Source organism: Brachyistius frenatus, unplaced genomic scaffold, assembly GCF_029030835.1.
Source record: "Brachyistius frenatus isolate BFR_SWC_R1_liver_20210118 unplaced genomic scaffold, ASM2903083v1 Contig_89, whole genome shotgun sequence".
Lineage (NCBI taxonomy): Eukaryota > Metazoa > Chordata > Actinopteri > Embiotocidae > Brachyistius > Brachyistius frenatus.
Window position 1 is genome coordinate 528496 of NW_027210688.1, and position 18481 is coordinate 546976.

General features: G+C 44.0%; 1 protein-coding gene across 1 annotated transcript in view; it reads left to right on the plus strand.

Annotated features, from left to right (window-relative positions):
• The window catches only part of fat2 (FAT atypical cadherin 2), an 88695-nt gene that overhangs the window by 56325 nt on the left and 13889 nt on the right, over window positions 1–18481 (plus strand). Inside the window, exons 17-23 of the mRNA XM_069710064.1 lie at window positions 52–263; window positions 1673–1810; window positions 1936–2079; window positions 3874–4071; window positions 4833–5646; window positions 9303–9460; window positions 14306–14723. Coding sequence (XP_069566165.1) covers window positions 52–263; window positions 1673–1810; window positions 1936–2079; window positions 3874–4071; window positions 4833–5646; window positions 9303–9460; window positions 14306–14723 — 2082 coding nt within the window. The remainder of the gene's footprint in view (window positions 1–51; window positions 264–1672; window positions 1811–1935; window positions 2080–3873; window positions 4072–4832; window positions 5647–9302; window positions 9461–14305; window positions 14724–18481) is intronic.

An 18481-nucleotide genomic window follows, 5' to 3' on the forward strand; every position in this document is an offset into this window, starting at 1 on the left:
ACGACTGAACGTGTTTTTAATAGAGAATCATTCAGCGTTGTGGTCTTGCAGGTCTCCTGACCCTCGTCGCCCCGCTGGATTTCGAAGTTTCCCGCGAGTACTACCTGTCGGTGGAGGGGAGTCGCGGCAAGTCGTCCCTCAAGGACGTCACCATGGTGATCGTCAACGTGACGGACGTGAACGACAACGCGCCGGTGTTCGGACGGGGCGACTACAGCGCCGACATATCGGAGGATCTGACGCCCGGGAGCCTCGTGATGAAGGTCAGAGACACATTTCAAACATTTCAATTAAAAGAGGATTTAAAAAAAAAAACAACACTGAACATTCAGAAGATATAATTGGTGTTTTTTTTGCCAGTTGTACTGAGGACGTTTTCAAATAAAGTCCATGTTCTTAGTTTGGTTTCACGATGCACCATACGCCCATATTTGCTCATTTCCTGCTGAACCAGCAGAAATGTGACCCCTTGGGACCCTTTTTTTTTTTCCTTTGGATACGCTAGCACAGTTATCACAGATGTTTTTCCTCCTACACTTTTACCTTTTGAATGAAGAAACACGGATGAACAGATTCGTGGCCGCTAGATTCTTATTTTTATGATGTTTCTAACACGTCCTTTCAGAAAATAAGTCAGAAGTTTCTTTTTTTTCTTTTTTTCTTCTCCCCTTGTTTTACCACGACTCGTTTAATTTACTTGTCTTTGTAACACGTATCAAAGGTGTAACCTGCAAATATTTTGCAGTCCTGCAAGCACACGCACTCGGATTATGTTATTTCACCTTCCGCCTGTGACACAGAACACACACACACACACACACACACACACACACACACACACACACACACACACACACACACACACACACACACACACACACACACACACACACACACACATGATTAATATGACAGCGTCTGACACCTGGCAGCCCGCCGACACTTCACCCAATAACAGAATAAAGTCGCATAATAAGAACAACGACGGTGTGAGATGATGTTCACAAAGCAGATTAAACACACACACACACACACACACACACACACACACACACACACACACACACACACACACACACACACACACACACACACACACACACACACACACAGTTATCCGACACCATGTCATCCTCCAGGCCAGCAGCAGAGATAGATAACGTAGCAATAACACGGCTCACCGACGGTCGCAGCACGGCGCCACGATGAGTCGGTAATCACACGGTTTCATATTTGATTTTTTTTCTTCTTCTTCTTCCAGTCGTCTCTTCGCGTCTCGTCCTTCTGTTACACGTCGTTATTATGAAAAACGCCTTCATTATTGTATTATTTCTCCTCCCCATAATTAGGAGAGAGGCTCGTCTGACAGCTGATTAAAGGATTCATTGTTCCTCTGAGATACATGCAGGTCAATGAGGAGGAAGACGGATGAGTCATCTTTAACTATTACAGAGTCCAAACAGTCTTTTCTTTAAGTACAGAGTTCCTATGGGTCGAGGAATTTCAGGGAATTTTTGTTTGCCTGTTTACATTTTTCTGAAAATGAAATCTGTTAATATTAGTTAGTTGTTGTGTTTGTTAGCATACACAGAAGATTGAAACTGTAGTTTATTCGTTTGAGGACTGCAAATGTCGCCTCGCCTCAGCTTTCCCTCCGTTTCTTCGCCTGCAGGTAACGGCCACCGATCAGGACGGCCCGATCAATAACCTGCTGCGCTACTCCGTCGTGAGCGGAGACCTCCTGCAGCAGTTCTCCATCGACCCTCGCAGCGGGGAAATCACCGTTCGCACCGCGCTGGACCGAGAGGAGGTCAGTGTGTCACACCATGTCACCGAAACCAGGAAACAAACAACGGGGCAAACGTCAAGATTTAAATAAATAAATACTTACGTGTTATTTTCCTCCTCCTCCTCCTCCTCCTCTTCCTCCTCCAGATCCCTCATTACTCCCTGACGGTGCAGGCGGCCGACGAAGGCAGCCCTCCGCTGTCGTCGGCCGTCCTCGTCGCCATCACCGTCGCCGACGTCAACGACAACCCGCCCGTCTTCTCTCAGGTCAACCACAGTCTGCTGCTGCAGGTACGACAACCTGCGGAACGCGTCGCCGCGCAGGAAACACTCTGTTCAATAACTTAAGTCGTTTTTCTGTTTTTAAAGCAAAGTCACACGACATGACGTCATCCGGACGAGTGTGAGCGCTCGACAAGAGGCAATAAACGCAAAAACCGACGCGGTGTTAGTCGGTGCTGCTGCACAAAAAAGTTCAGTTTCACTGTAATATAGATATATTAATATATTACATACATATTATATATAGATATATAATATATATGTGTAAACATGATGCAACTGAACCCAATTACAACAGCTTCATTTGAAGGGAAAAATGTGCCCTTTTTCATCACATATTTCATGTTTGCAGGTCTGTTAAAAAAGGGCCTTAAAAACAAATCCCCCACATTAATTAAGAGCGTGTGTTTTTGTACAACACCTAATGGATTTGACCCCTGCAGGACACCGTAGGTTTCTTCTCAGTGTGTTTTCTGGTTGAGAAAAAGCAGCTTTTGTTTCCAGTTCAGTTCATCCTTCCAGCGTAAAAATAAAAAACTGGACTATCAAGCTGGCCGTAAACTGCGAGCGCTCGGCTCCTGACCGAGGCGATAATGAAGACAGATGAACTAATGAGAGGAGATAATTAAAGACAAATCGCTGCAGATCAGTCGTCCTCCATCGGTCCGTCTGTCTCTTTTTTTCTCTCCTCCGAACACTCTCCGGTGGAAATATGCCGACCACTGAGTGCTGCTGAATCATAACTGAACTCATTAAAACTGTGCTGAGTTCAAGAAGTGAAACTCTTCAGAGCCCTAAAACAAAAACAAAAAAAACAAAGTGTGGGCTTCTCGAGTTTGTGTGGGGATCAAAGCGGCAGGAAGATCAGCTGTCACGATTTGTTGCTGTGTGTGTGTGTGTGTGTGTGTGTGTGTGTGTGTGTGTGTGTGTGTGTGTGTGTGTGTGTGTGTGTGTGTGTGTGTGTGTGTGTGTGTGTGTGTGTGTGTGTGTGTGTGCTATCACAACGTCGTTTTCGTTCTCTGCCAGCTCTCCATCACTTCATCACCCCCCACCCCACCCTCCCCCAGCCCCGGGCTTTTTCTGCCAGCTCAGGAAAAGTCCATATCCGGGCCCAGTCACGTTCTCCTTCATGAGCCCCGAAGCGCTGCCAAGATGTCCAATCCAAACTCCTGAGACATCGTCCCCATCTGCCGATGTCTCCGCAGCCAGCTGAAGAAGCTCTGATTGCATCGAGACGCTGCAGCCGGTGGAGAGCAGTTGTTGTTGTTGTGTTGCTGGTCGGCTCAAACTAACACCTGCTGCGTAAAAATATATTGAAAACGTTGTTTGTAATCCCATAAAAACATAAAGTAATCTGCTGGCGGCCTCTTCAATCTCAGACGCGTGCAGGGAGGGTGAATCCCTCCTGTCCGTTAATGCCTTGCTCGACGCACCGAGGAGACTCCTCCCCCTCTGATGAAGCCCACTGACTCTAAACTGTGTATATTTTGCCGTCTCCCGGAGTTGGCTGTATGTTTTTAGATTGATAACCTATTTTCCATTGAACCGCTGGTTCTCTATTCATCTCGGTGCTCTCTGTAAATCAGAGTCTCTCGGACGGCTTCAGATAGGTAATCCATCACCGGCAGCGGTTGAAGGTCTTCATTGCCGTTTGTCAGAGTTACCGTCCCGAGGTCCTGATGTTGGATTTTGATGTTTTTAAACTGGAACTGATTAAAGTTGGAAGATTTAAATGATGCTGTCCCCCCACCCCCCTCCTCCTGCTCCTTCTCCCTCCCCCCTCCTTCTCCCTCCCCTACGCAGGAGGGCGAGGCGCTCGGCAGCAGCGTCCTCCAGCTCCTCGTGACGGACGCGGACACGCCTAAGAACGGCCCTCCTTTCTCCTTCCACGTCGTCAGCGGCAACGAGGACCGCCGTTTCCACGTCGACCAGGGCGGCCTGCTGTCGCTCTCCGCTCCCCTCAGGAAGAAGGTCAAACCCCGGCATCAGCTCAAGATACAGGTAACAGAGACCGCTGTGTGCCCCCCCCCTCCATTACCCCCCTCCTTATTTTTTCAGCGTGTACCGGCTATCAGAAGTCCTTCGGAGTTAATAATGTAACTTCAAAGAGCTGCTGATTTATTTTTCTGTTTCCTTGAGAATCGGTCACATTCATACGATAAGCCAGGATGTCCACGGTGTGAATTTAATTAAACATTTCATTTCAACTATTTAATTTCAAACTGAAAGCTAGAAAAACACATTTAAAAAAAACGAGGTTGTTTTGAGGTTACGACACTTCGCTAGTACCCGCTGAATATTAAATATTAGTGGATTTTGTTGGTGTTTTGCATTTAAAACTGCTGATTGATGATATTTTAGTCCAAATAGCTGCATTTTTCATATTGAACATTTACATATTTGTAAAAAAAAAAAAGTGTTTGCTCACGTTCAAGACTGAAGGCAAATCTCAGATCAGATCTTCAGGACAGACTTTCCGCACCGTTATTATCAAGTGAGCAGATCGGACTTGTTGCGTCCAGACATCCCCGTACCTGTCTTCGTGGGTTGCCGTGGTAACGACATGTGCGGCTTTCAGACACGGAAGTAGCACAAAAAAGAAAACGTGTTCAATAAAAAGGCAAAGAACCCCCAAAAAAACAAGTTACAAGTCAAATTTGTTACATATCTGTGTGTGTGTGTGTGTGTGTGTGTGTGTGTGTGTGTGTGTGTGTGTGTGTGTGTGTGTGTGTGTGTGTGTGTGTGTGTGCGTGTTTGCTCAGGTGACGGACAGCGGCCACCCTCCTCTGTCCTCCATCTGTGTGGTCAACATCAACGTCACTGAGCAGAGCAGGTATCCTCCCTCCGTGGTGCCCCTGGAGGTCTTCATCACCACCTCCGGAGGGCTGTTCGCGAACCGGGTCATCGGCCGGCTCCACGCCTCCGACCAGGACCTGCAGGACGTCCTGACCTACAAGCTGGTGTCGGAGGACCCCGACGTCGGGCGGAGGTTCTCCATCGACCCGGCCGACGGCAAAATCTGGGCGGACGACAACCTGGAGGAGGGCTCGTACGCGCTCAACGTCAGCGTGAGCGACGGGAAGTTCGTCGTGTGGACGGGGGTCAAAGTTCACATGTGGGCGGCCCAGCAGAGGGCGCTGGACTCCGGGCTGACGCTGCAGCTGGCCGGGATGTCGCCCGAGGAGTTCCTGGGCGATCACTGGAGGGGCCTCCAGCACAGCCTGGGACAGGCGCTGGGTTTACCCCGACAGGAGCTCCACCTGGCCAGCCTGCAGCAGCTGCCCGACGCCCCGGTCCTGGAGGTCCTGCTCGTCCGGAGGCCTCAGAGCGGACCGGTCCGGCCGACGATGCTGAACGTTAAACTCTTTGATTCCAGGATGATATTGAACCTGGAGGACTCTCTGGGCCTCAGCATCCTCCGGGTGAAACACGACGGCTGTCTGGGCGCCGGCTGCCCGCCGCGAGGCTGCAGGAACGCTGTCCTCCTTTCGGCCGAGAGACTGAGCCATTTCACCACGGCGAGAGCCGGTTACATCACCCCGCAGCACACCTGGGAGAGCGTGTGCCCCTGCAACGGTACGTCCGTCCGTCTGTCCGTCCGTCCGTCCGTCCGTCCGTCTGTCTGTGTTTGTGTCTGTTTTTTTTTTTATCATGTGAGAGCCAGAGAAAGCAGGAACGACGACGGCGCGGTTGGCCGACCACGCAGCTCGGGCGTCTTGTCTTCTGAAGAGCAGTCGGCAGCCTCAGAAGCAGCCGAACAATTGATGCAGTTAAAAAAAAAAAAAAAAAGACGGTGTTGAAAGAGAACGAGCTCCGGCTCAGTCGTTTTTCAGCCCACTCTCTCAACTCTCCGAACATCCACAAAGAACAAGGAGCTGCACTCTGTCCTCGGCTGACTCATCCGCCTGCAGGAAAAAGACGAACTGACTGTGTGGTCACGGAAAAAACGATGTTTTCACGTTTTTTTTAATGAAAGTAGAAGAATTATGGAAGTCTTTAGTTTGCCTTCGGACTGACTTGCTGCCACGTTGACTCGGGGGTTTTGCAGGATGAAGAGAGTCGATATTCTCGCCGGCGTTCGTAAAAGTCGGGATCAGATAAAGAAGCCCGTTCCGTCCTGTTGTTTCCTCGTCGGTCCTGGTGGGCTTTTCCAGGACGTAAAGACTCACCCTCCATCCCTCGCTTCAGATTAGACGTCTCATTTCCAGACAGAAGATATCTTGTCTTTTTTGCCAGTAGATCAAAGCGGGGCCTCTTTTCTTCTCACCGGTTATAAACAAAGTGAACTCAAGGCTTAAAATCCCCTCAGATTTCACTCGCAGCGCTTCGGCTGTGAATGTGCCCTCAGTTAGCTTCTCAGTTAGGATCGTCTTCGCCGATGTTTGCTGGCATTCCTGCGAGGATTAGAGTTGTGCCAGAGAATCAGAGTCGGCGACGGGCTCGTTATCTTGTTTTGAAGTCCTTTTTTTTTTTTTTTTTTTTTTTTTAACCTCTGCAACATCTTCAGACTCTGTTATCGCCATACGGGACACCTCTTTGGTTTTAAAAGACTCAGAGGGTCGAAGTACGGAGCCGTTTAAGGGAGATTCAGGAGAACAAAGAGGGAAAACAGAAGTATCTTAGAAGCAGAAGAACAGAACAAATCTAATTTATTTATGTCTCTTTTAAATAAATAAGTTAAAAGTATATTAACTGAGCCATAAGACACATTCATTCAGAAGGTTTTCAGGGTAAAATCAGTGACTTTTGATTATTTTAAAATGTGAAGAAAAAAATCTAGAAAATGTATTGAATCCTCACTGGATAAATATTGAAAGCTCTTTTAAAACAGACAAACTAACAAACAGCAGGACAAACTCTGTTCTTGTATAACTATTGACTTTAACATCACACTTATTACAACTTTTAGGTGAACTAAAAGTGTTCGTAGCTTCCAGCTCTGAAAATTGTTTCCGATGCAGAAGTGCCTAAGCTGCAATACCAGCGAGTGCCACTAGAGGTCGGCTCCAAAAAGCCTCCGGCTCCATAGACTCCCATTCAACTTCTCTCATCAAATCCAAAGTGAATAAAATGTGTCCATCAGTTATCTCGGTGTTGTTAGCTAAAGTCACTCCTTCTTCTTAGTTTTCTGGAGGTCCATCTGAAAATAATCCCTCATTCATTAGAAAAGAAGATTCAAGAAGACCTGTTTTGGGGGGCGTGTCTGTTTGATTGACAGGCCTGTGGTGCGGTCAGGTTACAGCTATCGGTGAGCGGGACGTAGTATCGTCAGGTTTCCAATCAGATCAAGTCAGATCCACCTGCTGGCTCCTCCCCCAGCTCGTCTAAATATGGTCACTTCCTGCTCCAAACCTGCTCCTCAGGTGTGAGTATCTGCTGCCTCTCTCTCTAAGTCGCAATATTCTTTGCAGACAAAACTTTAATTCCGTTCATTAAAAACAATATTCACCAGATTAAACTTTAATAAAAAATGTTTTATTAATGCTGCCCCAGAAAGTTCAGAGATGAGAATCACTTTATCTTCCTTTATGAAGATGGTCAATTTGCCGAGTTTAACGAGAAACTGTAAAAAGTCATTCAACAAACGGTGATTGAATTTTTGACCTTTTTAATCATCATCAAAGTTTGATTATTAATAGTGCATTCTGTATTTATCATTAAATTGTATTGTTTGTTCATTATTTGTCGGGTTGACTGATAAACACAGAGCAGGACTGAGAGTTGCAGCAGCAGCTGATGAACAGTACTATTAGTTTCCAACCGGTGACCTTTTAAGACACAAACAAACTCCCATCGACCGATCCATAGTTGTTTTTAATTTTCAGCGGAGCCCTCGGGGGGGGGGCAGAAGGTAAAAATAAAATAAAAAGTTGCTGCATTGAAATCCTACTTCAAGGAAAGCTTGTTTTTCACCACCAAAGAGGAAAAGTTTTTTGTTTTTTTTTATAACGCAGTAGACTTTGGGAACATGTTACTCAACCTCCCCACAGGCATCATTAAAGTTTCATTCAAGAACCAGCAAAAAAAAAAAAAAAGCAAAAAAAGAATTTTGTCTGTTTACTAATTCACTCTCTTTTTCTTCTGGATGATCCATTCATCCATGAATTCATTCAGTCCTTCCTGCTGTTGTTGTTGATTTATTTTGGCTTTAGGGGTTGTTGTTTTTTAGTTCATCCTCTTTTAGCAACTTTCCAGTAAAAAAGTTCAAACAAATTTTCTAAAATCATGATGTTTTATTCTTTCTTTTCACATTACATCCAGTTTACTCCGTCTTTCATCTGCAGACGCAGCTGTCACATTAGGTGTAAAATGATGATGTAAAAACGAGGCCGCCTGGGGGGGATGATGGGGATTCATTCAAAAAGGCTCATTTATTCAGATCATTGTTAATGATTCTGGAGGAATTTGGTGCCTTCAAAGCGCCCTCAATGTTGACTGTGAAGACATTTTGTTTTTATTTGTTTTCAGTGTCTAAATTTATTTTGCAAAGTTTTATCTCCAGATTTTTTTTTTTTAACGTTTTCTAAATATTTAAATACAGACCCGAAAATATGTGAATGTGGTGAAAGGTCAACTTTACCTGAGTGTGAGTTAAAGCTGACATCGGTAGTTTTAATACAACACAACAATATATCTTCCACTTTATTTTAAACACAGAACTTTTGCAGATGTTGTATCTCAGTGTGACCTTCCCAATTTAAAACACGATATATAGATGAACTCAATAAATAACGAGCACTTTTGATAAATATGATGTTATATTTCTCATTGGTTGACATAAACATAGTAGTACTGGGTGATATATATAATATCCTACCTGTTGGAAAGATTTATTAAAACTGAAGACAAGGCAGTTGAAAAGAAAACTAAGAATATTTTAGTCTGTTCTGATAAAACATTTTTCGAGTTTATTTTTTTTATTAATATATTTAACTAAGACAATTATTTCCATTAGAAATTAATCAGTCAGTTACATTTTCTGATTAAAGTTCGAGAGCCAAAAGTGGCACCTTCAGATGTTTGGATTTGACCAAACAACGGTCCAAAACCCAAAGATACTTCATTTTAAAATAAATCAAAACAGCTAAACAATACACCTTCATATCTGAGATGATAAAAATCACAAATATTAATCATTTAAAATTAAACTATCTGTCAACCAACTTATTTATTCAACTTGGTTTTTTTAAGTTCTCAGATTCAAAAATAACAGACATGTTTCTGTGTTTCAGAGTCGGCCGTGAGGTTTGACGAGAAGTCCTACCTGAGGTACATCCACAGGATGGACGAGGACAACCAGGAGTTCAGACTGTCCCTGAGGTTCAGGACGAATCAGCAGCACGGCCTCATCGTGTTCACCAACAGCACCAACGACTGGGGAACTCTGCAGGTATTTATTTATCTTTTGACGCTGCATTTAGAGAGAAGAGCAGGAAACTGGACTTCATTCAAACCTATTAAGATTCAAGCTTTTGTAGCCCTATCAGCCAATCAGATATCAGTCCCAGCTCACCTGCATTATGTACTGTAGACATAGACTGTATATAAATGTTTCCAGGTCTGAAAAATGAGGCCGATGCGGAAGTGTCTTCAGCTGCAATACCAGCGAGTGCCACTAGAGGTCGGCTCCAAAAAGCCTCCGGCTCCATAGACTCCCATTCAACTTCTCTCATCAAATCCAAAGTGAATAAAATGTGTCCATCAGTTATCTCGGTGTTGTTAGCTAAAGTCACTCCTTCTTATTAGTTTTCTGGAGGTCCATCTGAAAATAATCCCTCATTCATTAGAAAAGAAGATTCAAGAAGACCTGTTTTTGGGGGCGTGTCTGTTTGATTGACAGGCCTGTGGTGCAGTCAGGTTACAGCTATCGGTGGGCGGGACGTAGTATCGTCAGGTTTCCAATCAGATCAGTTAGATCTGGTTCCTCCCCATCAGTTCGGCCAAATATGGTCACTTCCTGCTCCAAACCGCTCTGAACTAGCAAAGATGGTGACGGTCGGGACTTCATAACGTTCATAAACCGACGATGACCTCACTGCTGTAGGTCAGAGAGACTGTAGGTCATTTCAACCATTACATCTTTTTTTTTCTGTTTTCTCAAGTGACACACTTTAGCGAGACTAAATAATGTAATTAAAGTCAGTGGTGAAAACAGCGACTGCTGAATGACACTCAAAACTCATTCGAGTATGTTACGGCTGATTGTTGTTCAGCTGTTGCAGCATTCACTTAAAACTGGTCCAAGGTCGAAGCAGGAAAGAATAGAGCTGCTCGTCAGCGATTGTTGTGTTCACATGAGACGGACACCTCATTGTCTGTCGCTTTGAAAAGTCTCAACAGCTCAGGCAGATTAAAAGAGAAGAAACGGCAACGCGCAGACGGCAATTTAATTACAAGCGAAGGAAGCAGGAAATCATTACTTTTCATTCATTTCAAGTAAGTGTAAATATTTGCTGTGTTCTCCCCCGAGCGGGGACTTCATTTATTTTGCTCTTGGAGTACACTGCTGCCGTGGAGAGATTAAATCTCTTCCCTAATTTTCAGATGCTGTTAGTGTAATGTTGTTGTTTGACACTCATTTGCTGTCGGAATGATAAAAATCAGAGCGCGGCTGATTTAATCTCGAGGAGTTTGTCACTCGGGAACGACGACGACGCATGAAAGCTTTTCGTTTCCTGCTCAGATTCACAAACAACGGCCGCACGCTCGACTGGACTGATAGCATCTTAAATGCCAAATTTCACATGTTTCTTTTGTTTATCGTGTTGAAATACTTGATGTCTGGTGAGCCCTTTCGTTTTTTACATTTTGCCGTCTAATCCCAGAACAGCAGGACGCTCTGCTGCGTTTCCGGGTCGGCACCTGTTGACACGCCCGAAACTCGGCGAATCAAAATCAACTCGATTTAAATTTGTTCTTTTGTGGCGAACGCTGACATTTCAGACAAACGTGGCCTCCTTCTCGTGGAAACACCGGCTGAGTCCCGGCCCGTTGACAAGAAAAGCCAACGTCAGAGAGGATTTTCTGTTCTTTAGCCTTTGAGTCTGTGATTTAAGAAAAAATCCTGCAGACGAACGTTCGGCATTTCTCCCTTTTATCTCGTTGCAGCAGATCGTTTCATGTTTAATTTAACGTGCTTAAATGCTCGATTGAACATTTTAAAACGTTGGATTTCGAGGCCCGTGATGCCGGTCTGGCTTATCCAGCGTAATCAGCTCATCAGTGCCCTTTTTAACGGCAGTTGTGACGACCGCTCGCCCCTGAACGCAGCACGTTGCCCTTTTCCCTTCGAAAACACGAGGGAAGAGGAGGATTGGTCTCGGTGCTACGACGCCAGGTCTACTGCACCATATTAAACGGGCACATTGAAAGAGAATAACGAGCTGCTGTGCGTCTCCGTGGATTCTTAGAAAGCCTCCAGATCTCGTCGGTGTGCTCCTTCAGAAGAAAAAAAAAAAAAAAAACACAAACTTGAAGCTCAGACGTATTTTTCCTTTTATTTTACACCATCACATTTGAAATGGAAATGGTGAGCACTCAAACGAGGAGCAGTTAAGGTGACTCGTCGGTGGAAGGAAGAACGCCGTCCTTGATGAGGAGTGACAGCTGAGACCTGACAGCCGAGCAGTTTGCACACTCGCTGGTGAACAAAGACGCCGGTGTGGAAATCGGTGGACAAACGCTCCGTCGCAGTCAAACAAACTGACTCGCGTGTCAATTCAGGCTTTTTTTCTCTGCGACTGAGCAGAGACCTGAGATTTTTCACTTCGACGAGGCGCTGTATTTCCAAATAATCTCGGTCTGTAACAGCAGAAATGAGCTTTTTTTCAGCCTTGGTAGTGCCATGAATTTCGTTGGTTGGTCCCACCACCTTATCCTCCATTGAAATACCTCAACAGCTACTGGGCAGATATTTATGGCCCTTCGAGGATGGACACTAATGACCTCTAAAGAAATTGTTATCACTTCTGCTGCAAGCTTTGATGTCTGCCTCAGGATCGCAGACTGTATATAAAAGTGTTCGCAGCTTCCGGCTCTGACAAATGAGGCCGACGCAGAAGTGCCTTAAGCTGCAGTACCAACGAGTGCCACTAGGCTCCAAAAAGCCTCCATAAAAAATGCTGAGAACTTCAAATTAATCAAATTTTGATTTTCTGACTAAAAAATATTTTATCTTATATTTCAAAGTTGCTCCTTCTTCTTCTCTGCCAGTTATTAACTGGTAACACAAGGGGGCGCTGGTCTGTGATAGCCAATCAACTGCGCCCCCGTGCGGCGTCGTATCTGCGCTTCACATACATGACATGCGAGCGTAAACACACTCGGCGTGCCGCGGCTGTTAGTCGCATACTGAACTTCGCCCGGCGGCGTGCACTGATGTTGTAGAGCTTCGGTCGCTGAGAAGCTTCAACTTGACACGGCTCGCGCTGATACTGTAAAAAGAAAAAATTCCTCCGTGCATCAAGCTGCGCTGCCTCTCTTCAAATATCCACCATAAATCACGGCAGAAGCCAAAGCAAGCCATGTAAAATAGATTAAAACACAAGCAACACGGTTTTAGCTTGTTCCTCTGCCAGCGCTTCAGCGTCCATCCCACAATAAGCCCCTCCCTCCCCCTCCTGTCCCATCCCTGCCGAGCTGCCATTGATCCATTTGAAGAATTTCACAGGTCTATCCCTCCAAAAATGAATCATTCCTCTTCGGGGTTGTTTTGTTTTTTGTTTTTTGTTTCCATCTTCTCAGCTACAGGGAATAAAACAGAAAACTCTGGCAGGGACAGAAAGCAAACCGGCATCCACCAGAAGAACAGCGTGAAGGCTGAGCAACCGACGGGAAAGAGGAAAGAAATATATAAAACCCCCGAGAGAACAAGCATGCAAAACAAAGAGAGACAAGCGGTGATTAAAGAAGCAGGAGCTAAGCGTTGGGCATCAATAATGCAACGCGGCCTTCGGCATCCGACGGGGTGGTGCTCGGCAATTTGCAAAATACACAATTCATCTGTATATTTAACAGAGAACATATGAGGAGGCGTTCCTTTACATAAAGAAAACATGAATACATAAAAGGTACAAGGGGGAAAAAAAAAAAAGCTGCTGGCTCGTTACTTTTTAGGAGCGCCGAGTGTGCAGAAACGCTAAGCCGCTCCCGCTGATGTTGATGAAAAGCTGAGCAAACCTGTGTGTGTGTGTGTGTGTGTGTGTGTGTGTGTGTGTGTGTGTGTGTGTGTGTGTGTGTGTGTGTGTGTGTGTGTGTGTGTGTGTGTGTGTGTGTGTGTGTGTGTGTGTGTGTGTGTGTGTGTGTGTGTGTGTGTGTGCGCTGCGTGGTGTAGTACAGGAGAAACACGAGAATCCGACAGCAAAAACAGACTTTATTTGTTATATAAAGGACACAAACATGCAAGTCTCTTCTTAATGTCTGCAGTCAGCTGGATGCAAAGACTGAATATAAAAGTGTTCACAGATTCCAGTTCTTAAAAATGGTTCCGATGCAGATGCGCCTTAACCTGCAATACCACCGAGCGCCACTGGAGGTCGGCTCCAAAAAGCCTCCATAGACTCCCATTCAACGTTCAACAAGTTTCCTGTATTTTGCTATCGATTATTAAATAATAATGAGAGGCTCAACTAAATACAAAACCACTGAAATGTCATTGAAATATATAATTTATTCCACTTTTTAAACAACATGTCTAAATGTCTTCTGACATCTTCTGTGGGAGAAATAATAACTGCGATAATTGAATGTACAGATCACTATAACAAGCAGCTCAACATGACGCACGGCCACGAAATAACAAAGCTGTGAATAAACATTAAATATGAATGACCACAAGTTGTAAAATGTCAAACAGAATTAAACCTCCAGGTCCTGTTAACATCCTTCTGTAGTTCTGGCCTTTGAAAAGAAAGATTTTTAACTTTGTTATTAAAAAACAAAACAAAGTAGTCTTAGAAGTGTCTTTGAAATCCCCTGAAGGACAGAAATCAATATGGAGAATTTATTACAAGAAGTTATTGGCTGCAGTGTCACTGCAGAGCAGTATTACCTGAGAGGTTCCTGAGTTTTTCAAAGAGTGAATTAAATACCAGAGTTTATTTAAGTAATTTAACAGATCTTTGTGCTTAACTTCCGCCGCTCCCTCCGTCCGAGAAGCTCCTCCTAGTTTTGAAAAGTTTTGATTCTCTTCGTCGTCGATGGATTTTCTTTCTGACCTTTTATTTCCCTTCGACAGCTGACCAACGGAGAGCTGCAGTTCAGGTACAGATGTGGCAACGCGTCGCCCGGCTCGCTGCTGGTCCCGTCCCATCCCGTGTCCGACGGCCGGTGGCACAGCGTCCTGCTGGAGGTCAACTCCTCCTCCATGAAGCTGACCCTGGACCAGCGGCACCCGGCGTCCGCCGCCCTCGCCGAGCCGTGCCGGATGATGCGCTCCCACGGCGCTCTGCTCTTCGGCCGTCCGTTCGACGGCTGCCTGGAGGACCTGGAGCTCAACGGGGAGCCGATCAGAGCTGGGGACGCGGCGGAGTGGGCGGGGCCGGGGAGCAGGAGGGTGTTTGGCGTTTACAGGTGCTGCGGCGGAGTGGGAGGAGCCTGCGACGGCGAGCCGTGTCAGAACGGAGGGGTCTGCGAGGAGGAGGGCGTCGACGCAGGTGAGTGGAAGAAAATCTGAATTTTATGACACGACGTTAAGTAACAAAGCAAGTTCGTTTGGACCGAAGAGATTCATTTTCCAGCGTTTCCTGCTGAACATAAACACAGATTCTGACAGAGTGACTTCACAGACAGTAACAGGAGACTCTCCACTGCATCCTTTCATCTCGGTGCGCTGCAGGCGGGACTTTGGGTGTTTTCAGCAAACGAAAATACACAACGGTTCATGTGCGCTCGTAGACCAGCCTTATAGTGTAACGTGTACAATTCAACTGCACCGTCATTTCGTTTGATTTTCTTTCTCCTCGTGTTCCCTGTCAATCTCTAGTTTCATCTGCCAAGAATAAAAGGAAGAAAAATTAAACAAATAAAGAAGAAATCTGAACAAAACTTAAAAACCAACAGTCAGTTTTCTCCAATTAAATAATTACATGGATTTTCCAATAAAAATAAAACGGCATAAGACACACGTACTAATTTAGTAAGGAAGATATGTTTTTAGTTGTTAAAACCTCAAACTGAATAATAGATAAGTTAAAGCTTCAGAAGTACAATTAAAAGGTCTAATGTAGAGTTGAATTAATTAAAACCTAGTTTCAACAAACAGAATCAGCAGAAACTTCTGCATAGTGTAGCGCTGAAACCAAAAGCATAGACTCACTTAATTTAGATATAAGTGTCTAATTGTTTTGGCGTTAAGAAGAAAAATAACTCAAATATCCTGAGATGACTTTTCACTCCATGAACTTTGTGTTTAAAGCAGAACTGGAGTCTGAAGTGGGTCAAAAAATTAAATTAAAAAAAGCAGCGACAGCTCCGAGCTCACAGTTGTAGATGATTCAGAAAATAAATAAAAACCTCCTGCAGCATTGCTTTCATAAAAAAAAAAAAAAAACAGCGAGACGAGGCAGCAGTGAGGTCGAAACCAGTGTACATCTTTTCTCAATTGTCACTCGGCAACAAACTTTTATGACAAGCCCGAAACTTACAACGAGCTGGTCCTTCTGCCGACCGATCTCTGGGTATAAAACTAGACATATATCTCACTCCCTCGGGGCCACACGGCGCCGCTGTTGGTTTCAAATAACTATTAGAAACACAGTGAGGCCACACTGTTGCACTGGATTATGGAGCGATAAGACTGACATAATAAAGACTAAATCTCTAAAAGAATAAGGAAATCAATGTGGAAAAATAAAATGGATTGAATAAATTAAAAAAAAAATACCCAGAGCATCAAATGTGGGTTTATCTACTATTTTTGGTCGCTCCGAGCACCCGTACCGTAACACCACGGATAGTCGCTCACTTCAAATCCTAGCGGCGGCGAGCTGGACCGGTTTGGTTTGAACACATGACGCGGTGCTAAAATCTTAAAAACACACGAGTCCATCGATATTTTTTGTTCATCAGATATCTTTGTTCATCAGATATCTTTGTTCCAACCAGACTGAGCTCGCTGAGCAGTTTAGTGTTTCTATATTCTGTATTTATTCAGTTTGAGAAATCATCTCTAGAAAGCAATAAAACGGACTCGATCTCCTCTCCGTTGCTAGGGGTCGTCGCTAAGGGTCGGACTACTTCCTGGAGCGGTAAACATTGCGTACGTTACATACGAGTCTACTGGCGCGGCCGATTGTTTTCCAGTTTTCTTAGTCATACTAATGTTGCCATGGAAACGGAGATCAAACTAACAAAAAGTTCTATGTTTTAAAAGACACATTGCCCCACAATATGAACACACTTTGAGTACATGTTTTATTTAGTCGGTAATTTGCTGTATAAACTTCAGTGACAGCGTTAAAGGACACCGTTTAATTAAACTATATTAGTGCGACTTTTTTTTAATTTATTTTTTTAATTTATTAATTAGGAACCCAATTTGTTTTGGGGCTGAAAGTAGAAAACTGACTGAAAAAACCAGGTTGTTGTTTTTTTTTTTACTATAACAAGTGCAGAATAACTAACCCTGATATCAGCTCCTCTGTAGACGCTGGAGAAAGAAAACACATTGCAGTTTTCCAGCATTATATATTTTCCAATATTTCCTCTCTTTCACGGACAGCTTATCCAACTCTGCCTTTGTTTGGCCTGAAAACCTCGTGTGACTCTCGTCCCTCGTCGAGACGTTCCTTATTACCGTTTTAGGTTATCACTAATTGGACAGATGAGTCGCAGCTGATACGCACACCTGCAATTTTACAGATAAAAGAGCCGCAGCTTTTAAGCACTGTTCTCTGTGAGGCTGAAGTCCAGTCTTTCTCTAGCGAGGTGGATATGGAACCAAAACATAAAGCAGGGAGAGATACTGATCTCTGGAGGAAGCGTGTAAACAAAGAGACCCTAAAGCTGTTATCAGCAACCTGCCGCCTGATGTTATTTCTTTACTGCAGGTTTACCTGGTAGGTCACTGAACTGTATAAATTCTTATTTTGCTTTGGTACAAAAAGGGAAAAATGTCCACTGTTGGCTGTGCGGCGGTCACAGCTAGGTATTACTTTTTTTCTCAGGACTTTATTCATCATTGTGTCAAATCACATTTTCAGTTATGCTTCAAGGGATAAAATCTATGGTCGCGACGCCCCAAAAAAAACACATAGATTTCATTTCCCAAAAGATCCTTCCAGGTGAAGGAAATGTAATCAGACAGGCGGTAAAAACAACAACTGTGGATGTGTCTTCTGTTTTTTGTTTTTTTTCCAGTCACTCCTTTACTGTTTTACTGACGCCTCAATTCTGTTTGAGATTTTTTTTTTAAAAGGATGTGAAGTAAAACGAAATAACAAGACGGAGGAGATCAGTCATGTTGAACTTTTTCCTCTTATTGAACCACTTAAGTCTTTGTTGTTTATGTCAAAAGAAACAAGTCTTTAAAAAAAAAAAAAAAAAAAAGGGGATAAATGCCACAAACGCATCAGAAGTGCACCCACGAGTTTTAGAAATGGAACCGGCTCAGTGGTCCTCACGGGGCGTTAAAACACAGGATTTTGATAACAAATTGTCGTACAGAAGTCTGTAACTCCTTTTGTGTGCTTTACGGCCCCAAATGTCATGAATACTAAAAGAATCCAGGCATGTAGACATCATCAGCGCAGACTGAAACTGAGCACGGCAATGCCAGGGAGGGGGTCAAAGGTCATCCAACTGGTGGATGGCTAGAAAAGAAAAACAAAAAGTCAGGTAGATGAAAGTTAATCTCCCCCTGATATCAGAGCAGTTGTTACTGTCTGAAGTTGCATGTGTCAGGCTGAACGCAGAACCTGATGAATTTTCAATATTTCTGCATAAATATGGAGGTACCGAGAGCCAAAATAAACAAAGCAGAGTAATTTATTGATCGAGGAAAACGATCCAATAAAACATCCGTGAGTGGCAAAAAAATATGTGAACTTTCAGTATCTGGTACTCAGAGGTCTTTTAGAAAACATCTGGTCATATTTATGCAGAAATAACAAAAACAAGAACAAATACAGGAAAAACAAGAATAAAAACTAGAACAGGAACAATTTAAAAAAATGTCCCCTCGGGGATTAATAAAGTAACTACCTAACCTAACTTAACCTAACAAAAACAAGAACAAAAACAAGAATAAAACCAAGAACAGGAACAAGAACAAGAACAAAAAAAAGAACAGGAACAAAAACAAGAATAAAAACTAGAACAAGAACAGGAACAATTTAAAAAATTTCCCCTCGGGAATTAATAAAGTAACTACCTAACCTAACAAAAACAAGAACAAGAACAAAAACAAGAACAA